The following is a 21,893-nucleotide window of genomic DNA, read 5'->3' on the forward strand; positions in this document are numbered from 1 at the left end:
CTTACAACTCTTTTCTACTTTTCTGTTTGTTACCCTTCTCCCCGTTTCAGCTTGAAATGTTCACAGGGTGATCATGCTTAATTTAGTACTCTTGTCAAGCTTTCTCTAAATTGCTTTTCCCCTTCACTGCTTCTCACAGTTTTATGTGGTAACATTCATAATCTTCTGCCATCCTCTTCAGAAATATTTTACAAATGAATTTATTTTCCAACCAGAGTTGCTCTTAGTACTCTCTCTTTGCTTGCCAGAGATCAAGTGTTTCTTAGATAAAACAGCTTCTAAGCCTTTTTGGCCTTTTCATTTTCTTGATTGATTTGTTTCAATTGACCTCCTCAGAGAATGGTGGTGATCATCTATGTTGGTGTTGAAACTGTCTTAATTGTTTGCCATATCTTCTCATTTTATTACTCTAATTTGGTATTGATTTTTATATTCACTTTAAGAAGCTAATGATTTGATTATACAAAGACAGCTGATTTGGAAATGACTCCCACAGCAGCAACTAGGTATTTCTTGTCTCCTCTGTTAGAATATAATCAACTACTTTTTTTTCTGGCATGGAATTTTTGGTGTTTTTTATGCCTAGGAACTCCAAACTCTCTCCTTGAATTATTCATGATATGTAGGTGTGAGGCTTCCATTTAGCCTATGATACTTTGGTTTCTTTTGGTTTTTAATCCTCAGTCTTAATTTCTGAAATTTTTTTTACCATTTTTCTCTATGCCTACCTTTGCAGTGAAATCACCAAGTATATATTAATTGAAATTGGAGGGTCTAATTGAGTACTTCATGGAATTTCATCCTCTGCAACAGATGTATGTGAATATACTGCAATTATCCTTATAGTAGTATTTTTGCAAACATTTTTCAAATCTAGATGACCGTATGGCCCCTGAAATGATGTTCCCTGTAGCTTTGGAATACATGAGGAAATAAACTCTACCAGAGTCTTTATTTGCCTCTTTATGAGAGCCTGTGAGCCTTCCTTCCATTGAGCCTCAGGCTTCCTTTACAGCAAGAACATCAATAGAATAGGGATAGGGACTAGACCTGTAACTTCATTAGTATAGGGAATTTCTCCAGTTCCAGTCAGCCCTTCTCTGTAATTTACAGTTTTAGAGCGCTGAAAGGTTAGATGACTTCTCCTGGGTCAAAGAGTAAGGGTTTGGACCTAGGTCTCTGTGGTTTCAGGGACCCTATCCTACTGTGTTGGATCTGAATCAAGTTTTTTCTCTACTGCTCCACATCACCACCACCCCCAACACACTGATCAGATGTCTCTACCTAGTCCTTAGAGCTAGGCTTGGGCCTGAATTTTCCTTGGTCCAGCTACTGTCTCCCTCATAGTGTAAGAGCATGCCTCCTTAGCTCCTTCCTAGGTGTTTGTTGTTGTTGGCCATACTTAGGGATTTGCCTCCAAAAACATCCATTCTGAGATGATTCAGTTCCTTCTGTAGTATGTCTACTAGTTGATACCTTGACAAGAATCTCACATTTGAAAGAGTCTCAACCAATAGCTTGTACCAACAATTCAGCTAATAATGGCCTGAAAACAATGTTGTACTTAACTCTTTAAGCCTCCTTTTCTACCACCCTGTCACTATAGAAACAGAAAAGGGCTTCATTGAACTAAAGACAACTTTATATTTTTCTGTTTTCACAGATTATCATGGACAAAGCAATTAATTACCTAGTTGCCAGCCTAGTAGTGATGAGCCTCTACATATTTAGTTAGGCTTGCCCTCAGAAAGCTGACGTAATGTTGAGTTGGGACTGTATTAGAAGCCTTTCTGGAATGGTAGAAACTTCCAAGGCTTGTACTCCACTAGAATAGCTTTTGAGATCTCAGGATTACATCCACACCATGATAAATGGCGGGTGAGGGTAGGCCAATATGCAAACAACTACATACAAACAAGCTATGTGCCAGATAAATTGGAGATAGTCAACAGAGGAAAGACACTGAAATTAAGGGGAATGAGGAATGGCTTCTGCTAGAAAGTGGGATTTTAGCTAGAAGTTGAAGGCCAAGGAAGTCGAGAGGTGGAGATGAAGAGGGAGTACATTCCAGGCATAGGGGACAGCCAGTGAAAATGATCTGAGTCAGGAGATGGAGGGTCTTGTATCACTGGAGTATCACAGTATCACTGGACTGTAGAGTACATGGTGGTTGATTGGGCTGTGAGAGAGAGCAGGGGTGCAAAGTGTAAGAAGATTGGGGTGGGAGTGGGAGGGGCAGGTTATAAATGACTTTAAATGCCAAGCAAAGGTTTTTATATTTAATCCTGAAGGTGATAGGGAGCCACTGGAACTGACCGTGGGGGGGGCGGTGCAGTGTGACATGGTCAGACCTGTGCTTTAGGAATTTCAATTTGACAGATGAGAGGACAATGGGTTAGAATGGAGAGAGGCCTGTGGCAGTCAGACCAAACAACAGGCTATTGCAATAGTACAAGAGGAAGGTGATGAGGAGAAAGGTTGATGAGATCTCCAAATGAAATAGTAAAGAAGAAGAGGAAAGGACCAGGAAAGAATCCTGTGTTCCTAGATAATGAACATAACCTGGATGAAGATCCATCACAGAAAACTGAGGAGTGATCAGATAGGTAAGAGGAGAACCAGGAGAGAGCAATTTCATGAAAACAGAGAGAAGAGGGTGATCAACAGTACCAAATGCTTCAAAAAGGTAAAGAAGAATGGGAATTGAGAAAAGCCATTTGATTTGGCAATTAAGAGACTGTTAGTAACTTTGGAGAACAGTTTCAGTTGAATGATGAGGTTGGAAGACAGACTGAAGAGAGTTAAGAAGAGAGTAGGAAGAAAAGAAGGGGAGTTACCTACTGTAGATGACCTTCTCAAGGAGTTTAGCCACAAAAGGAAACTGAAACATGGGACAAAAGCTAGCAGAGATGGATGAATCAAGTGAGGGTTTTTGAGAATGAGGGATAAATAGTCATGTCTTCCTGGGGGAGATATGCTTCCCATGGGGAAGCCACCAGTAAACAAGAGAGATTGAAGAAAAGTGAGAGAGTGATGATGAATGAGGGAGAAGTCTGCTGGAGAAGATAGAATGGAATGGAATCACTTGTGCATGTAGAGGGACTTACCTTGGAAAAGGGAAGGGCCACTTCATTATGTGAGACAAGTGTGAAGGAGGAAATGGTAGCAAAAGGCATCTGGTGATGTGAATTAAGAAAGAGAAAAGACCAAGCTCTTGGCAACTGGCCTATATGGGGCCAGGTTCTTGGCTTAGAGGGGAGGGGATGGGGGAGGTATAGGAGGTTTGAGGATGGCTGAAAAGGTTTAGAAGAGATGTTATGCTAAGTAGTAGTGTGAGGGAGATATAAAAGGATTGCCTTGCAGCAGTGAAGGCCCTGTTAAGGTTATGTATCATATATTTGGACTGAACCAGTAAGCACAGCTTACCTGATTTTCTACAGCTTTGTTCAGCAGCGCATGCGTAAGAGTAAAGGCAGGGGATTCTAGGAGTGATCCAAGCTGAGATGTGGGAGGGCAAGACTGGCAAGAGGACCAGAAAGCAAGGCATTCAAGAGAAGAAGATGGTGTAGAATTGAAATGCAATGGTGAGGAGACCAGCCTGACAGGAGTAAAGGAGGCTAGAACCAAATTAGCCAAGGTCTTGGAAGCCATCCAAGAAAGCTGAGAATGTGGCATAAAATGGGAAGCAATGGAAGGTTATGAGCAGTGAAGCATCATGATAAAAGTACATCTTTTTAATACGCAATAATACTCCACCCCTGCCTTTTACCTGTCTTGTGCCATTTGGATAAAGTATACTCCTCCGGAGCCATATACAGCATTGGTCCCATTTCCCTAGTCCCAATAAGAAAATACCTCTAAACTCAAACTTGCCTTCTCACATTAAAATCACCATAATATTTGTAAAGCACTTTGTAAACTTTAATGCACTACATAATGATAGCTATTGCTATTATTATGAGCTCACCTTGCTCTGTGGGTCTATGTTTAGACATCTGATACCATAGGTTTTATGGTTTATCCCTTTCTTGGATTTTGTCTCTTGTGAATTTCTGGGTGTCTCTACTGTTTTTCTTCTTCACATATTGTGGCTGCTCTTTGGTATCTAATTTGCTGGGTATATGTAAGCAGATTTCTCCCTCCTCCTTCCTTTTTGATTTGAAACTCTTTTGATTAGATTTGCAAGGTTCCAGACACATACCCGCCCTTGTTACAAGCACTCCATCCCTAACCAAATGTCCATATTTTAGGCTCTATCTTTTTAGCCAGCTGTTCATTCTCCAAACCTGCCTTTGCCTTAGATCTCCAGCAGTGATGAAAAATGCCACCTGTGTCCTTAAGGCCTTCAGTTTTTTGTTTTTTTTTTTTGCCTTAGTTTTTTTGCTTAGAAGAAAAAGAATTTAATTTCAATAAAAATTTTATTTTTTGTGTTGATGTATCCACTGTTAAAATAAGACCAAAAAACTTTTACAAATGGTTGCTAATGTTAGCTTTTTTTTTTTTTTTTTGCTATGTGTTAAATTTGGCCACATAATTTTATGGGACCACAGAATAGATTATCATCAGTTCCCCACAGATGAAAGGGTTTGCAGGAATTCACAGCAAATAATTATGATTCCCTCCTTCTCCCCCTCCTCCACATCTATTCCGTAAATGCTTCTCCTAAGAATGCACAGCTGGGCCGTTCAGAAGTATGTTTATTCTCATGTAACCTCCTAAAGTAGCACCAATGAACTTTCAATAGAAACAGATGCCTGGCACTGCTTCGAGCTTTCTCACTGCTCTGCTGATGGACTTTAATCTTCTTTTTCTCATTGTAAGTAACACTACTGAGGAAAAACTAAAGGAAGAAATTAGGATTGGGTGTAATAACCACTGGACTAGTTCTACTGCAGGAGATAAAAAGGAATCTACCTAATCTAGGAGGTCCATGGTAATGCCATTTAGGTTCATCTACTTACATATTCTAGCCCCTTCTTTGAATAAAATTATACTTTGTAATGACTTTTTGCTTCCACTGTTGCTCTTAGTTAAAACTGCACAGCCAGGTATTGAGAGCAATTGAAGGTACTACATGTAATTATCATTTTAATGACTGTTAGAGCAACTTTAAGCATTTGTTTCATTGATAACTTTTTCTTCTATTATCATGTTTCCGTGGTGTTTCCATGTGAATTTGTTTTGCACCTGAAATGTGCAAATGTTTCCATGCAAAATTGTTTCTGTTGCCAGAATGTCTCTAAGGTGTCATTTTATGGGCTACCTGCCCCCAAATCTCTTTCCCACCCCAGTACTTGAAAATGACATAGGTTTTTCTGCCTTATTAGTGACGAATTCTTCGTTATCAGCTGAATGTGTCCCCATATTCCAAACCATCTGACTCATGTCTGCTGGGTTATTTGAAACTCATACATTGGGATCATTCCTTTGGCTGTCATTGCCTATTCAAGGATATTCTGAATACTGATATTCTGTCAGGGAGCTGGGCCCTGAGGGAACAGAACCACAAGACAGGTAAATTTTGACAAGGGCAAGGTGTTGAGAAAGGCCCTCCTCGGGGAGGTCAGGTTAGAGGAGAACACCATGTTAGGGTGAGGAGGGGTTGTAGGAAGACAGGTCAGGAAGGAGGGCACAGCGCTACTGGGGATGAGGGCGACATGTGCTAAATTTAACCCATTTATCAAGTTTTTCTCTAGCCAGTCCTGTTCTAAGTGCTAATACCCTCTCATAAATCCTATCAAAGCCAAATTATTCCAGTGGATTTCCATAAAGTTCACATGTTCTCCTCTTGGGTAATGCCTAGAGCTGGGCATGTAATGAAGAGATACCTTTCTTATTATGTAACTGCTTATTGTAAGATACAGATAATAATAGCACTTCCCTCCCAAGATGGGGGGAAGGGTAAAAGGAGATAATATTTGTAAAATGCCTTGCAAAACTTAAAGCACTTTATAAATGCTATTATAATTATTATTAATAGCAGTGTTACTTTTAAAATATCACCTATAATATTCTAATTGGAGGAACGCATGATGGACCTAGAGATATGAGATAAAATACAGCAGGTTTTCCATTTTCTTTGCTATTTAGAGAGCACATAGAGAACTCAATATTCTAACTCTTAACTAATCAGCTCTCTAACCAAAAAGCACTATAAAATGAAAGACACCGTCGAGAAAGCTTATGAAGCTTTGCAGCGCGTCTAGACAAAGCTGGACATCCAAGTGGCGGCTCAGTAAGGCCTAAGGGAATTTTTTATATGGAAGAGATATTTTAGGAGCCTGGAGATATATGGAAATAGGCCTGTTTAATACAACACATTTTAGGCAGTGTTTCGAATATTACTTATCCCCTCACAGAGCTTTTAAAAAATTGAGGCATTTTAAAACCAAGTTGGCCAAACTGATCTCACTGCAGGCTTTTCCTCAGCCACCATGCCTTCCTGCTTTTCTGTTAACAAGCGATATGAAAGGATTGCTCAGTATGCTAATTTGAGATTGTATTGATCCTATTTTAAAGTGCTAATAATCATTTTGCTAATAATCTTTATTGGTAGTAGGCCACAATAATTCATTTAAATTAGATTTTGAAATCCTGAATTTAAAGTATCATAATATTTATCCGGGCAGCAATTCAAGCCAGAGATAAGAAATGGCCTTGACAGCAGGGCAGAGGTATGCAATTAGAGAGGACTGGGCTCCTGAGAAGTGTGTCCCCTTTCGGTATCTTCCGCATCCCAGCTGAGTAGCTTGCTACTTAATAGCTAGTCAAATGAGCAGACCTGGACTCTGTCCCCTTGGTTGATTGGAGATGGACTCTTCTTTATCATTCAGATGGAGTCCCATATTTTCCAAACCATTTGACTCATTTCTGCTTGGTTACTTATGAATCACTTCTGGCATCCACTTGAGAGTTGAAAGGCCTAACAACAAGGCATTTCTATGAAAGCATTTCCTGACGTATAAACAGGCAGGTGCTTAAGTACAATACCTTTTTCACCTCCTCATAAGTATACACCACAGCTGAACGAGTTATAGTGAAGTCTAAGAGCTGCAGGACCTGTTATTTCTGAGCAGCCCATGCAAGCACTTTCATTGGTTTTAAAGCTGGAATGGTGGATGCTGGTTGTACTTTGTACTGTCTGACCTGCATAAAAGCTAGCATTGCTATCTAGGTCAGAAGAAAATGTTTGTGATAAAATCTATGGGCAGTTTTGTCATTCTACCTGTTTCTAAGGATGTTTACACTCTAAACACAAAAAGTATTTATTAACTCCATAAGGAAGAATATTATCTAAACAATTAAAATGATCTTATATGGTGTTAGCATTTTATATTTTGCATGTACTACATGGCCCATGTGAATTCCACCAGGCTTTATTGGGATCTGCGCTTTTTACTCTGTGAGCCTATTCCTTCCCTTTGTTATACCCATTTTAAAGGTATGGTACTAGAAATACAATTAAGGAGGTAAGAGGAAAAACCACTCATCAAAACTAGCATCATTGTAGTCAGGCACCATGATTCAAATCCCAGGATTCAAAACCCAATCCTGGAGATGAGAATAGGGGCTTTTGATTTGAATACAAAAGGATATCCTCTGGAGTTTATGATCAAGCCTTTACTACAGGAAAGTCTGTGTTGACTGTAATCGACTAAAAACTATGGTGCAGCTACTATGTGTCCAGCAATCTGCTAGGCATTGTGAGGTATACAGGAGGAGCGAGATGCTATTCATGATCTCACGGAGACTGCAGTTTGGAATCAGAGATTTAAAATTGGAAAGGACCTTAGAGGTCTTTGAAAACATCCTTTGGCTCTTTCTTGCCTCCAAGATAACATATAAACTCTAATGCTTGGCTTTTAAAGTCCATCACCATCTGGTTCCATCCTAACTTTACAGGCTTACCAAAAACTTCCCTTCATGTTAGACCTCTTTCTCATATACTCCTTTTTCACACACCAGGAAACCTGACTTCCCCTGCAAGGTACTGTACCCCTGGCTCCCCTCTTCACTACGCAATATGCCTTCACTCATGCCCCTCTTACCACTGGGCAAGAAGATGGAGTAGGCATGCTTCCTGTGCCCCACTACCACTTCCAGATCCTCTCCTACCACTATCGTTTATTAGCCTCTTTTCCTTTAAGAATTACTCCATCCAGACTGATCACCCTATCTAAATTCTTGTAGTTGATCTCTATTGGCATTCTCCTTTCTCAAGGAGTTCAGTACCTGATTCATAGTCTTCCTCTCTACCCCAAACCCTGCCCTTTTGTTTGGGGACTTCAATTTATATGCTGATGTCCTTCCAAATAGCTTTGATTCCCTTGATGTGTACCCTTACTGCTGCCAAACACAGGTTTTCTTACTTCAACTGAAGCATAATAGATTCTGCTCCAGCCCCTTATTTTAACTCTGTATGTGTCTTTCTGTTTCAAGTGTATCTCTTGTAAGCAACATTGTTGGATCCTTGTTTCTAGTCCATTCTGTTATTTATTTGTGTTTATAGATAAGTTCATACTCACTGTTATGATTGCTAACTGTGTATTTCCCTCCATCTTATTCTCTTCCATTTATCCTTCTCTTTTTTACCCTGTCCCCTCCTCAGAAGTCTGTTTTGGTTCTGTATTCCTTAATGTACTCTCCCTCTTATCAGCCCTTCCCCTCCTATTTCTCTGTTCGGTAACATGAATTTCTATACCCAACTGTGTGTATATATATTCTTCCCTCTTTGAATCAATTCAGATGATAATGAGGTTCATGTGTTGTGCACATCCCTCTCCTCTTTTTTCCCTTCGTAGTAAAAACTTCCTTGAGCACCTCTTTTATGTGAGATAATTTTCCCCTTTCTTCCTCTCCTGTCCCCCTTTTCCTAGCACATTCCTCTTTCTTACCTTTCCATTCTTCTTTTAGATCATCCCAACATAATAGAATCAGCCATCCACTTTCTCCAAGTAGACGCCTTCTAACTGCCCTAATGATGATAAGTTCTTAGGGATTACATGTATCATCTTCCCATATAGGAATGTTCACAGTTTAACCTTATTAAATCCTTTCTGATTTCCATTCCCTTTTTATGCTTCTCTTGAGTCTTGTGTTTGAATACTGAATTTTCCATTCAGCTCTGGGCTTTTCATCAGGAATGCTTGAAAGTCCTTTATTTCACTAAGTATGCATCTTCCCTTGTAGTATTATATTCAGTTTTGTTGGACAAGTTACTCTCAGTTGTAATCCTATCTCCTTTGCCTTCTAGAATATCATATTCCAATCCCTCCACTCCTTTAATGCAGAAGCTGCTAAATCTTATATAATCCTCGATGGTGGCTCCATGGTGCTTGAGTTCTTTCTTTCCAGATGCTTGCAGTATTTTCTCCTTGACTTGGGAGCTCTAAAATTTGGCGATAATATTCCTGGGAGTTTTCATTTTGGGATCTCTTTCTGGAGGTGACTGTTGGAGTCTTTCAATTTCCACTTTGCTCTCTAATTCTACAATGTCTGGACAAGTTTCCTTTGTAATTTCTTAAAATATGATGTCTAGGCTGTATTTTTGACCATGACTGTCAAGTAGTACAAGGATTCTTAAATCATTTCTCCTCAATCTATTTTCCAAGTCAGTTGTTTTTCTACATTTCACATTTTCTTCTATTTCTTCATCCTTTTGACTTTGTTTTATTGTTCTTGATGTTTCATAGAGTCATTGACTTCCACTTGACTAATTCTAATTTATAAGGAGTTATTTTCTTCAGTGAGGTTTCTTTTTGGTGTTTTGGTTTTTTTAACATTTGATCAATTCTGATTTTTAAGGAGTTATTTTCTTATTTTTTATGCCTCTTTTACCAAGCCGTTAATTCCTATTTTCATAATTTTCTTGCATTGCTCTCATTTTCCCCCAATCTTTCCTCTATCATTATTATTTAATTTTTTAAATATTTTTTTTTGCTCTTTTTTATCTCTTTCTTTAGCCCTTCTAGAATTTTTGTTGGGCTTATATACAAACTGCATTTTTCTTTGAGGCATTGCTTACAGATGTTTTTAAGTCACTGTCTTCTGAGTTTGTGCCTTGAGCTTCCCTGTCACTATAATAGCTTTTAATGGTCAAGTTATTTGTTGTTGTTGTTTGATCATTTTTCCAGCCTATTTTTTGACTTTGTACTTTATGTTAAAGTTGAGTTCTGCTTACCTGTGTGAGGGATGACTGGTCTAAGCTTTAGTCTTTTATGTCCTTCTGGTGCTTTCACAGCTAGGTCTGTAAAATCTTTATACTTCCAAAGTGGTATGATTTAAGGAACAGTCTGGTCACTGACCTCCTGGTCTGTGCTCTAGTCCTTACTCAGCTAGGGCCCCTACTCCCTCACTATCGTAACTGCTCCCCTCAACCCTGAAACTGGGTAATGGACAACAGAGCTGCTAAATGGCACCTGGTACTATAGCCAATGTTAATACAGAGATCCTCTGGAATCTCTTTCTGATCAGGTATTCAGTTCCTTAATGTCCCTGTGTGTCATATGCACCTGGTATTTGTCAAACTATGTATTACTTTCCTTTATTACAAAATCTTAGAGAGAGTAGTCATTCTCTCCCTCTACCACTCATTTTCATCTTATTAGAATTATCCCAGAGTTCCAGACTTTAAAAATCTTTTGGGGCAGCAGCTGCCACTACAATATTACCCTGCCTCTAAGGCCCACACCTGGTGCTACTTCCACCATGTTGCTCTCCCAGCCAGCCCCCATTCCAGTGTCTGCAGAACTATCTTTCTGTCTTCTTAAGTGGCTCTGGGCTGGAAAAATGACTTGCTATGACTTCTTGTTAGTGATCCTGCTCAGAATTCAGTTTAACACACTTTTTAAAGTTGTTTAGAGAAGTGGATAGGGAGAGCTCAGAAAAAACGCTCAGTTTACTCTGCCATCTTGGTTCTGTCCCCCCCATAGATTATACTCTTAATCTCATCATGACCCTGTCATGACCCATCTCCATAATCCATAACTGAAATTCCTCCGACCATAACATCCAACCATCTTTCCGTTTGCCTCACTACTCACCTGTTCTTCCCTTTCAAACCCAGTTCTGGATTACTCCCACTCTCTTCCTTTTCCACTTCTATCCATATGCTATTGAATATACCGGAGGAAGTCATGCAACTCTGCTGATTGGGTCCACAAATTTATGTTAGGTAGTCTCAATGATTCCACAGATCAACACACCAATGCTTTTACTCTTCTCTGATTGAGTTTACCCCACTCATCTCAGCATCTGTTACAACCTTATCTTCTCTCCCCTGCCACCTACACCATCTCCTCCTCTCGCCTCAATAGAGGAATTTGTTTCACTCTTCACTGAATAAATTAAAGCTATTCCTCCCAAACTATGCTTCTTCCTATTCTATATGTTATATCACCTCCATATTATTTTTCATTCTCTCCTCCTTCACTCTACTTGTGAAGAAAGAAGTGGCTTTTTTCCCCTTGCCAATGCTGACCTCTCTTGATCCCATCCTCACACAAACTCACCACATTGATCAACCCCGCTTTCTTCTTAATTTTCAATCTCTATTTATCTCTTCATTTCTTTTCTTTTTCTTATAAAAATTCCCATATCTCTCCCATCCTTAAAAGACCTTCCTTTGATTCTGCCAGTCCCTCAAGTTCATTCATCTTTGCACACTACCTCTGTTTTCTCCCTTCTGAACCCTTTGCAATCTGGCTTCCAACGTCATCTTTCAATTGAAACCCCTCCCCCCAAGGCTGCTCTTGATCTCTTCACTGCCAAATTGAATAGCCTTTTCTCAGTTCTTATCCTTCTGGATCTTTCTGCGATATTTAACCAGTCTTTCAAAATATGACCTTGTTCTTGGCTTTTTGTGAAAAAAGCATCATTCTCTGCAGCATCTCCTGCCTGACCATTCCTTCTCAGACTTTTTTACTGATTCATCATCCGTGCCTCAGTGCCTTTTGTGGATTTACCCCGGGGCTCTGTCCTGCGCCTTCTCTTTCCCCTTAATATTCCTTCTCTTGAAGCTAAACCATCTCAGTTCAGACAAACAGATCAACATAGCCAGCCTTAGTCTTCCTGAGTTCAAATACTGTATCACTAATTGCTGCTGCATATCTCCAACTGAATGTTCCCTAGGGGTCTCAAATGCAACATGTTTAAAATTGAGCTCATTATATTTTCCATATTGGCCCCCTCCTCAACCTCCCAGTTCCTGTTGAGGCCACTGCCATTCTTCTAGTCACCCAACTTCTCAGCCTTGAAGTTATCTTCAACTTTTCTCTCACATCTGTTGACATATAACTATGTAGCATTTATAGACTTAGGAAGTCCTTTTCCTAATTCCCATTTGCACCAATAAGTTGGGTCCTCCAGAGCAAAGCCTTATCTCCCCCTCAGGGATCTAGTGGTAACTCTGAGTGGTTGGGAGTTGTCTTTTTCTAATACACACACAGAGCACAATGTATTCTCCCTAGTGTCAAACACCAGGTATTAGCTATTTTTATTTCACCAATTAATATCAATTAGTTTTTACAAAGGGGATATTTGCTTAAAATACAGAGCAAGAACAGCAGTACAAACAAAATTCTCCCTCCACCCAACACCTAGGGGGAATACTTTCCCCTGCACTATCTCTATGCTAAGGGAGAGTGAGCTCAAACTTAAAGTAGTTTCCATATAGCATTTTTTTCACCAAGTTCACTTCCAAATGTGGCATAGTCAATGGATGAGTTGCTGTCACTCCCTCTTGGCTGCCTTTGATCCACATCTTTGCTGGCCACGCAAGTGCTCAGGACTTCTATCTTTACCAGATTTGGCTGTCTGTAAAATCTAGCATGGGCTCCAGCTACCAGTCCTCAGGCAACTCACCCTCCTGACTTTTTTGAAGCTTATGAAGTCTCAGCTTATTCGAATACTCTCTCACTTAAGAGCAGAAAAAAACAAACTCAAAGTGGCAAAGATCCAAGGCCTATATTTAAAAAACCAGAGTGGGCTTGGGTAGAGTAATTAAAGCCTGGGGCCCTTCTCTTACAGCTCTTTGTAGCCATTGTGTATTTGATTTTCTGTTTCTGTTTAATATAATGGAAACTTCTTGAAGACAGGGGACTTTAAATATTTTTATCTTCGTATCCCCAGTGCCTGGCACATGGGAATGAATCTAGTCCAAGACACCTGTTTAATAGATGATTCCTCTCCACAACATCCCCAACAAATGGTCATCCAGCCTCTACTTGAAGCCTTCTAGTACCTGGGAACTCACTACCTACAAAGGCAGTTCCCTCCATTTTAACAGCTGTAATCATTAAGAAGTTCTTCCTTATGTTGAACTGAAATCTACTTCACTGGTATTTCTACCCATTGGCTGATGTTCAGCCCTCAGGATCCAAGAAGATTCTGTTTAATACTGCCTCCAAATGACCACTGTTCAGGTATTTGAAGTTGGCGATAATATCTCTGTAACCTTCCTCTTATCCAGGCTAATATCTCCAGTTCAATTCAGCAACAAGGTGAAGTAGGTATCATCTCCATCTCTGGAGAGACTGAGCTCAAGCCTAAAGCAATTTCTACATAGCATCCTATCCCACCAATCACCTCTGAATAGGGCACCATCATACCTTTGGCAGGTACAAAGTACCTGCTGTACATCCCGAGCTCTGCTAGACACTAAAAATACAAAAAAAAAAACAAAAAAGTACCTCCTCAAGGTCTTTACAGTCTAATGGGGACTATCTTAACCCCACTTTTAGCATGGTTTTACACCCTTTAACATCTTGGCCTCCCTCTTCTGGATATGCTTGTCCATGCCCTTTAATAACAACTAACACAATATTCAAGATCAGATCAGACCAGGGAAGACCGCAACTGAAATCATTTATGCAATACTTTGCACACTGTAATTCTGTTAGCCTTAAATCATGTTAAGTTTTTGGTTGCCGTGTCACACTGTTGGTGCATATGGGACTTGCAGTCCGCCAAAATATTCAAGTTTTTTCTTAAGAATTGTTGTCTAATCATGTCTATCCCTTCTGGAATTGTGCAGTTTATTTTAACCCAAATGCAAGACCTTGTGTTTATCCCTATTAAATTACTTAATTATGGCCTTTAAATATGGCCCAATCTTCCAGCCTGTCAGGATCTTTTTGGATGACAGTTCTGCCATCTAATGTGGCATCAAGCTTCCTGTCATCTGTCTTCCACAAATTGGATAGGGGTGCCATCTGTTCTTCCATCCAAGTATTAACAGAAACGTCGAACAAAACAGGGTCAATGATAGAGCCCTGCCAACATGCCACTACCTGGGAGACAATACATGTGAGTGTGAAACCGTTTTAAGAGCTTAACCCTATGTCATCAAAATGCTAAGCAGAATCATATGTAGACTGAGTACAGTAAGAATTTAGAGAAGGGAGAGATGGTTGAAAGATTCACAAAGGAAGCAAGCCTCAATGTGGGATTTGAGTCGAGCCTTAAAGGCAGGATCTGCTTAGACAAAAAGGAGGGACATTCCACAGGAGAGAAACGTAAGAGGTCAATATGACAATGAGAAAAACATGTTTATGGACATTAAGGAGGGTGTACGCTGGAAAATAAAGTTAGATCACTGAGAAAACAGTCTAAGATCAATGATTTTGATTTTCTTTTTTTTTTTCTTCTGAGACCAAGTCTCCTTCTCTTACCCAGGTAGGACTTGCAGTGACCATTCACAGACCTGATGCTACTACCATCTATCACAGGAGTTTTGATAAGCTCTACTTCCAACCTGGGCTACTTCACTCCTCCTTCGGTAGCCCAGTGGCCCCTTGATCACCATATTGGTGACAGACTTGGTGTGGACAATAGATCTGCTTAACATACTACAACTCACAACTTCTAAGCTCAAGAGATCCACTGGCCTCAGGCTCCCTCAACAGCAGCCACCTAGTCTGGAGATTTTTATTTTTGTAAATATTTATTAGAATTCCTTTTTTTAGTTAAGAAAGTTATTAATGGCTCAGTAATAGTTTAAAACAAAAGTACAAGTGAACATTAAGACTAAAATTCAGGCTATTGACCTAGTGCTATGATTATATCACTGACACTTCCAGCCTCCACATTGTGAATCAATAATACACATTTTTGTACATATCTGCTTATCTATTGACCTAAGCGTACATATTGTGATTTTTAAAATGAGCGGCTTAAAACTGCACTAAGACATTTGGGACACCCTGTATAAAATGCTTTATATGCCTTAATGTACAATATGCCTGTCACATAGGGACCCTTAGTTCTAGCCATCTATATTCAGGTTGTGCTTTTTTATTTTATAAACTTAATAGTTAGATTTTAATAGCTAAGCTTTAGTGGCTTAAAACTATACTAAGACATTTGGGACACCATTTCAGCCTCCCAACAGCCTCCTAAGGTAGCTATTATAGCTATCATAAACTCAGTGTTACAGATAAAGAAACAATGGTTTAGAGAGGTCTAATGACTTGTCCAGGTCACACAACTATTGTCAGAGCTAAGATTCAAAGGCAAGTTTTTCTTATTACAAATACAATCCTCTGGGGCAGCTAGATGGCCCAGTGAGTAGGGCACCAGCCCTGGAGTCAGGAAGACCTTAGTTCAAATGTGGCCTCAGACACTTGACACACTTACTAGCTGTGTGACCTTGGACAAGTCATTTAACCCCAATTGCCCTGCTTTCCCCCCCTCAAAAATATCCCCCAAACCCAGATACAACCCTCTATCTATTCTACTATGCTGGCCTCCTAGAGTTGGAGCCAGTAATAGCCTAAGAGGCTTTCAGGAGTCCCTGACCAGCTCCCCTGAGCTATACCCTCAAACCAAGTAATTTTATGGGCATGTGGTATATGTAGGGATGGAGAGATCAATACGTAACCTAGCCTCAGAAAGCAGTACTGTCTAGTAACCACGATTTATTAGATGGGCATAAAATCCCCTAAACACATGTAAGCAAATAGCCCTGAAACAAGCTTAATTTAAAAACAAATCTGAGTGTGAAAGAAAATCTTGTTAAAACAAATATAAATAAAATAAATATAAAATAAAATAAATAAATAAAATGCAGGTAAGATTTCTACAGCTGGGGAAGGGGAGAGGAAGGTCTTTTTTAAAGAGGAAGTTCAAGCATGTTCCATAGAGAAGGAACTAGAGGTGGGTGACGGACTAAAGAAGCATGGGAGAGGGGTGATAACTACTGGAGCGACATCTTGGGAGAGAATCAAGGGCATCGAGGGATTGGCCTTAGAGGAAAATAACAGAATATGTCTGTGGACCAGTTTCAAAGTCCGGGAGCCAGGAACAGGGCCAGGAGCAGGGTCAAGAGCAGGGCCAGGAACAGGGCCAGGAGGGGACACTCGAAGTGGGGGCCAGTGGAATGAATATCAGATTTGGAGTCGGACCTTGTGGGAACTTGGGCAAATCACCTAATCTTTCTGGGCCTCAGTTTCTTCATCTATAAAATGAGGAAGTTGGACCAGATCAGAGATTCTTAACGTTTCTGTGTCTTGGACCCCTTTGGCAACATGGTAAAGCCTATGGATCTCTTCTCAGAATAATATTTTAAGTGAATAAAATAAAATACATAGATTACAAAGGAAACCAATTATTCTGAAATAAAGATGTAATGTTTTCCCTTTGCAAGTTTATGGACTCCTTGAAATCCTTCCATGGACCTACCACAGGTTAAGAGCCCCTGGATCTTAGAAGTCCTTCCAGATCTCAATCAATGATCCTACAATGATGTCTTGCTTTATTCTATTGACACAAGTTCCTGGATTCACTTTAATTTTGACACCTCAGATGTAGTCATCAGGGTTCCCTTGAGTTTTTAAGAGTTAAATAGTTATCCATACTATATACCAGTGACTTTTATATTATCTCCAGATTAGATAAAAGAGTTTTTATTTACTTCAGAAAATGAATCCCTTGAAGTTATTTGGAGAGTTAATCCATAAAGGTTCCCATCCTTTAATTTGTTTGATTCTTGGGCTTTCTTTTAGGGTTTGTGCTCACTGTAATAGGAGGAGCTTTTTAATTCCATAAATAGCTTGTTTCCATGGCCTCAACGCTACATAATTGAGCACTCTCTATCATCATAATAATACCACCAATGATAAATCCAGCTGTTTGGTGGTTTGATTCCTAGTTGATCTTGCCCCAGGGGTCCCTTGTGCTGGGCCTTGTGACAGGCAACCCTCTCTTCTCTCACAGGTGGTACTGTGAAGGGAAGGAACTGGAAAACTCGCCTGACGTTCAAATCACACAGGCTGGAAACCTGCACTCGCTGACCATCACTGAAGCCTTTGAGGATGACACAGGGCGTTATTCGTGTTTTGCTTCCAACATCTATGGGACAGATTCAACTTCTGCAGAAATTTATATAGAAGGTAAAACAATGAGCACAGGTTTTCATTGAGCAGTGTTAGTGAATTTTACAGTATTACTCTACAGGAGGGAGGCTACTCTGGTTTATTATATTTTCGGTTTTAAGATTTTTTTTTAATTTTCTAGATTTTTAGAGAGGCTTCTCTAAAACCCCAGACTTTCTCTCAGGATTGTTCTTTAACAAATAAAGAGTCCGTTGGACATCTTTCACCTCACCTCTTTGGGGTGCCAGTGAATTATCAGTAAGCCAAACATCAGAGCTCTGGTAATGGTGCTGAGATTTTGCCACAGCTGTTTTTCTGTTTTTGGCAAAAGGACTACAAACACCCTTACTTTAAAAAAACTACAACAAATTAATCAACTCTACCTTATTAATATTAGGGCTGGACAGAGGGGCACATGGCTACAGCTACAATGTTTTAAATCTAAGCACTTTCTTTCTTAAATCTGTGACTTACAGACCAAAGTGAATTATGGACACTGGACAATGCCATTACTTTGCAGAGCAACACCCTGTGGCTGGCTAATCTAATGAGAGTCATTCCTAAACAATTCTCGTTACAGGCAGCAAGATCTAAACATAGGAAAACTGGAAGGTTAAAGCAGTTGTCTTAAATGTTAAGATCTTTCAGGAGGTAGGTTTTGTCAGTGTGGGGAACTCCCAGTGTGCTGCTCTCTCTCCACAGATCCATGACTCACTGGTCTTAGACAATATCCTGAGGGCCCAAGCATTTCTGCAAATAGACCCAGGATGTGTCAGAGGCCAGACTTGTAACCAGGTCTTCTGGAACCCAAAGCTAGCTTTCTCTCTGCTGCCTCTTGGTTAAGAAATACAGCTCTTCAATTGCTTGTAAATCAATTTAAGAAATTAGAATGAAAATCTCATGTCTCTCTTCCCTCTTTCCCAGGTGCTTCATCGTCTGACTCTGACGGGGACATTAGTAAGGAAGATATGAATCGGTAAGGCTAATTAAATTGATTTTTGAAACTTTTCATTTTGTTGACTATACACTTGTTTCTTAGTTTTATGCAGTTGTTTAAAAATTATGAATTGGTTCATTCTTAGTTGTTTTTTCTTTTTACTTCAAATAGATTTTAAAATCTGTAATTTTGGGGATAAGAGATTAATGCAGGTTCATAGCCGTGTGGTTTCAAAAGAAAGGGTTAGGCTGTATTAGGTAAACAATCAGGTGTGTTTTCTTTTCCTTTGGCTTAGTTATCAGACAAATATCAATATTTCCTCTATAAGACAAATAGCAATATAAATATAAAACATGCAAGGGGGAACAAATGATCTTTATACTGCAACTGTTTGATATTTTCTGATTAAACAAAAGTAACAACAAGAATGACTCTAGGCCATCAAGAAAATCTTGAATTATGGTATGTGATCTTAGGCAAGACACTGAATTTCTCTTGGCTTTGGTTTCCTCATCTGAAAAAAATGAGGAGGTTAATAAAGAAGATCCCTAAGGTCACTTTCAGCTTGGAAATCTAGAAGGCAAACGTTACACTTGGTATAAAGTGTTTATTCAGCTGCCACTGACTATTAAGCTGAATTGTATTGTAATGTAATGTTGATAGAGTAGATGATCTTGGACACTTAACCTCATTTTCTCATCTATGTAATTTTATTTATCTTCTTAAAGTGATAGGGTCAATAAGATAAGTACTGAAACTTGGGCTGTTTACAAACACAAATACAACAAGGCCTTATTAAATACCACTGTGTGCTGAGTATGATGCCAATTCCAAGGGGAGATAAAATAGTGAGATAAAACATGATATCTACCTACCCTCAAGGAGCCTATAATCTAGCAGTGCTCAGAAGAAAAATGCTCAAGAACTAAAATAAATTGTAACATTAATCCAAGATCTAGCCATCATCATCATCATCAAAAGCCTGAATCTGGGACGTTGTTGGTGTAGGATGCTGCAGGTCAATCCAAATTTGTAGCTATGCTGCAATGTAAAGTCTTAGAAAGTTTCCTGGGTCATGACATGGTTAAATGACTTGCCCAAGATCTCAGGACCTAGAATATGTCCAGCTGTTTCTGAATCCAAGACTGGCTCCCTATCCACACTGCCTATTGTAGCATTCTCTTGAAGTGCCTGGCAAAGTAATTCAACTATGATTTTGCTTTTGTTTTCTCCAAGTTTTCATCTATTATAATGGTTCCATTCCCTATGGGATTTACATTCATTTGAAGCATTGTGGTCTAGAACATGACCTGAGACCATTGGGCTAAAAGTCAAATGCCCTGACTTCATTACTAATTACATCATTTTTAACTACTAACACTACTAGCTGGCAATATGACTGTGGGAAAGAAAGTCAGCTTATCTAAACTTCAACCTTCCTATCCACAAAATAGAAATTATAACACTCACTCTGTCTATCTCATAGGAATGGAAGAGAGAGAATGGAAATGCTTTTATTCTAAAAAGCAACGCACAAATGCTAAGATTTTATTTTAAGTTCTGTACTCAATCACCTCAATGGAAGTCTTGCTCTGATGCCTCATTGTGACATAAGTTCCCAAATGTTTATGCCAGTGGAGTACAAATTCTGCAAGTTTATGCCAAGAAGAGTATGGATCTATTGGTGTATGTGGATGTGTATATTCTTAAAAAGCAAATCATATAACAAAACAAATATTATAGTTTCTTATATAATCCTTCCTTTTTCTTCTTATGTTTAAGTTCACACACACATAAAAAGGCAATTTTAAAGAAAAGATTCTATCAAACCAGATTTCTGAAATGATCTTAGCAACAGACTAAAGACAAGCCTAGCTTGATGTGGAGAGGGTCACCTTTAAGTGATGAATTTTTTGTCTATGGCAACCCAGGGACAAAAGGAAAATACAAAATGGTGTCCTCAGTGTGATGTAGGCTGCTTTTGCAATGATCATGGTAGGGTAGTAAAAGAGGGAGTTTGTTGTTCAGTCATTTCTAGTTATGTCTGACTTTTCATGACCCCATTTGGGGTTTTCTTGGCAAAGATACTGGAATGGTTTGCTGTTTCCTTCTCCAGCTCGTTTTACAGATGAGCAAACTGAGGCAAACAGGGTAGAGTGACTTGCCCAGGGTCATACAGCTGGTAAGTATCTGAAGTCAAATTTGAATTCAGTTCTATCTGACTCCAGCCTGGCACCATTGTACCACCTAGATGCCCTAAAAGATAGGGGAGAGGATGCTAAAACCAAACCAAACTGTAGTATTCTGTTTGTGTTCTAAATATGAGATCCTTGTCCATTGACCAATGAGTTCATCTGTTATTGGAGGAACTGAACCAATTGCAGTATAGTGGGCTGTGACACCAAGAAGACCTAGGTACAAAGTCCACTTCTGACATATACTGGCTGTGGGACCCAAAGACAAGGCACTGAACTTCCACCTGCTTTAGGTAACTGATTCTCTAAGTCACAGAGAAGGTGTCAGCCTGAAGTGGTAGAGGGAATTTCCTAATCTAAAGAGTTTTCTATAGCAATGAAACCACAGGTCCAGTCACTATCCTAACTACAAGTGAAACTAGAAATCAAAGTTTCTTTTCATAGAAACAAATAATTGCCAGTTTATTTTTTTGTGGACCCAGGAAATACAATTAAAATTCACCTTGAGCTGCTCGTGACTAGCTAAACATCACAAAAAAAAATGAAGTTAGCTCTATCTTACAGGGCAGGAAATGACTGGTTAACTATGTGGTAGTCATTTGCAAACCAGTTGTCTGTGTATAGTTAAACCATTGATTAGTTAGAGTAAAAACCAAAATCAAAAACAAATTAAAAGAAAGTGTAAAGATGAGAAGAACATGGTGTATGCAACTACAACAGATTCAACCTGCTGTATTCTACCTGTAAGTACAGGAAAAAGAAGGAACATATAAAGGAAAAGACTGGTTCTGAAATGCCATTCCCAACAGATGTCTACCCAGGATAAAGCAATGGCCACAACAAGGAGGCCAAAACAGCCAGTAAATTCTCGATCCTCTTGACAAGCAGAGAGCTTTAACAGCCTGGGGCAACGCTGCCTTAGGTTATACACTCCTTTTTAAAACATTACAAAGGTAAATTCAGTTCAGCATAGTTAAGCTCCTACTATGTGTAAGGTACTATGCTTGATGCTGGAGATACAAAGCTAAAAAGTAAACAGTCCCTGCCTGCAAGAAACTTAGATTCTGCTGGTGAGAGACCCAAGGAATCAAACATTTATACAAATAAATATAAGGAAAGTTGAGACCATGACTGCATTAACAACTGGGGAGATCAGGAAAGGCTTCAGGGAAGAGGAGGTACCCAATTTGAGCCTTGAAGGAAGCTAGGGATTCTAACATTCAGAGGTAAGGGGGAAGTGTATTCCAGGTGTAGGGGATAGCTCATGTAAAGGCTCAGAAGTAAAAGACAGAATATTGAGTCCAAGGACCCAGCTGATGGTCCAGTTGGACAGAGTATAGAGGACTACAAAGGAAGTAATGTGAAATGAAGCTGGAAAGGAAGGCTGGACCC

The 21,893-nt window shown here is 39.5% G+C and overlaps 1 protein-coding gene across 2 annotated transcripts in view; it reads left to right on the top strand.

Moving 5' to 3' along the window:
• The window catches only part of MYPN (myopalladin), a 137,361-nt gene that overhangs the window by 57,095 nt on the left and 58,373 nt on the right, over window positions 1-21,893 (top strand). For both annotated transcript variants that reach the window (XM_036736136.1, XM_036736137.1), the window contains exons 4-5: window positions 17,212-17,387; window positions 18,294-18,345. In XM_036736136.1, coding sequence (XP_036592031.1) covers window positions 17,212-17,387; window positions 18,294-18,345 — 228 coding nt within the window. The remainder of the gene's footprint in view (window positions 1-17,211; window positions 17,388-18,293; window positions 18,346-21,893) is intronic.

Source organism: Trichosurus vulpecula, chromosome 8 (genome assembly GCF_011100635.1).
Source record: "Trichosurus vulpecula isolate mTriVul1 chromosome 8, mTriVul1.pri, whole genome shotgun sequence".
In the NCBI taxonomy this organism is placed as follows: domain Eukaryota; kingdom Metazoa; phylum Chordata; class Mammalia; order Diprotodontia; family Phalangeridae; genus Trichosurus; species Trichosurus vulpecula.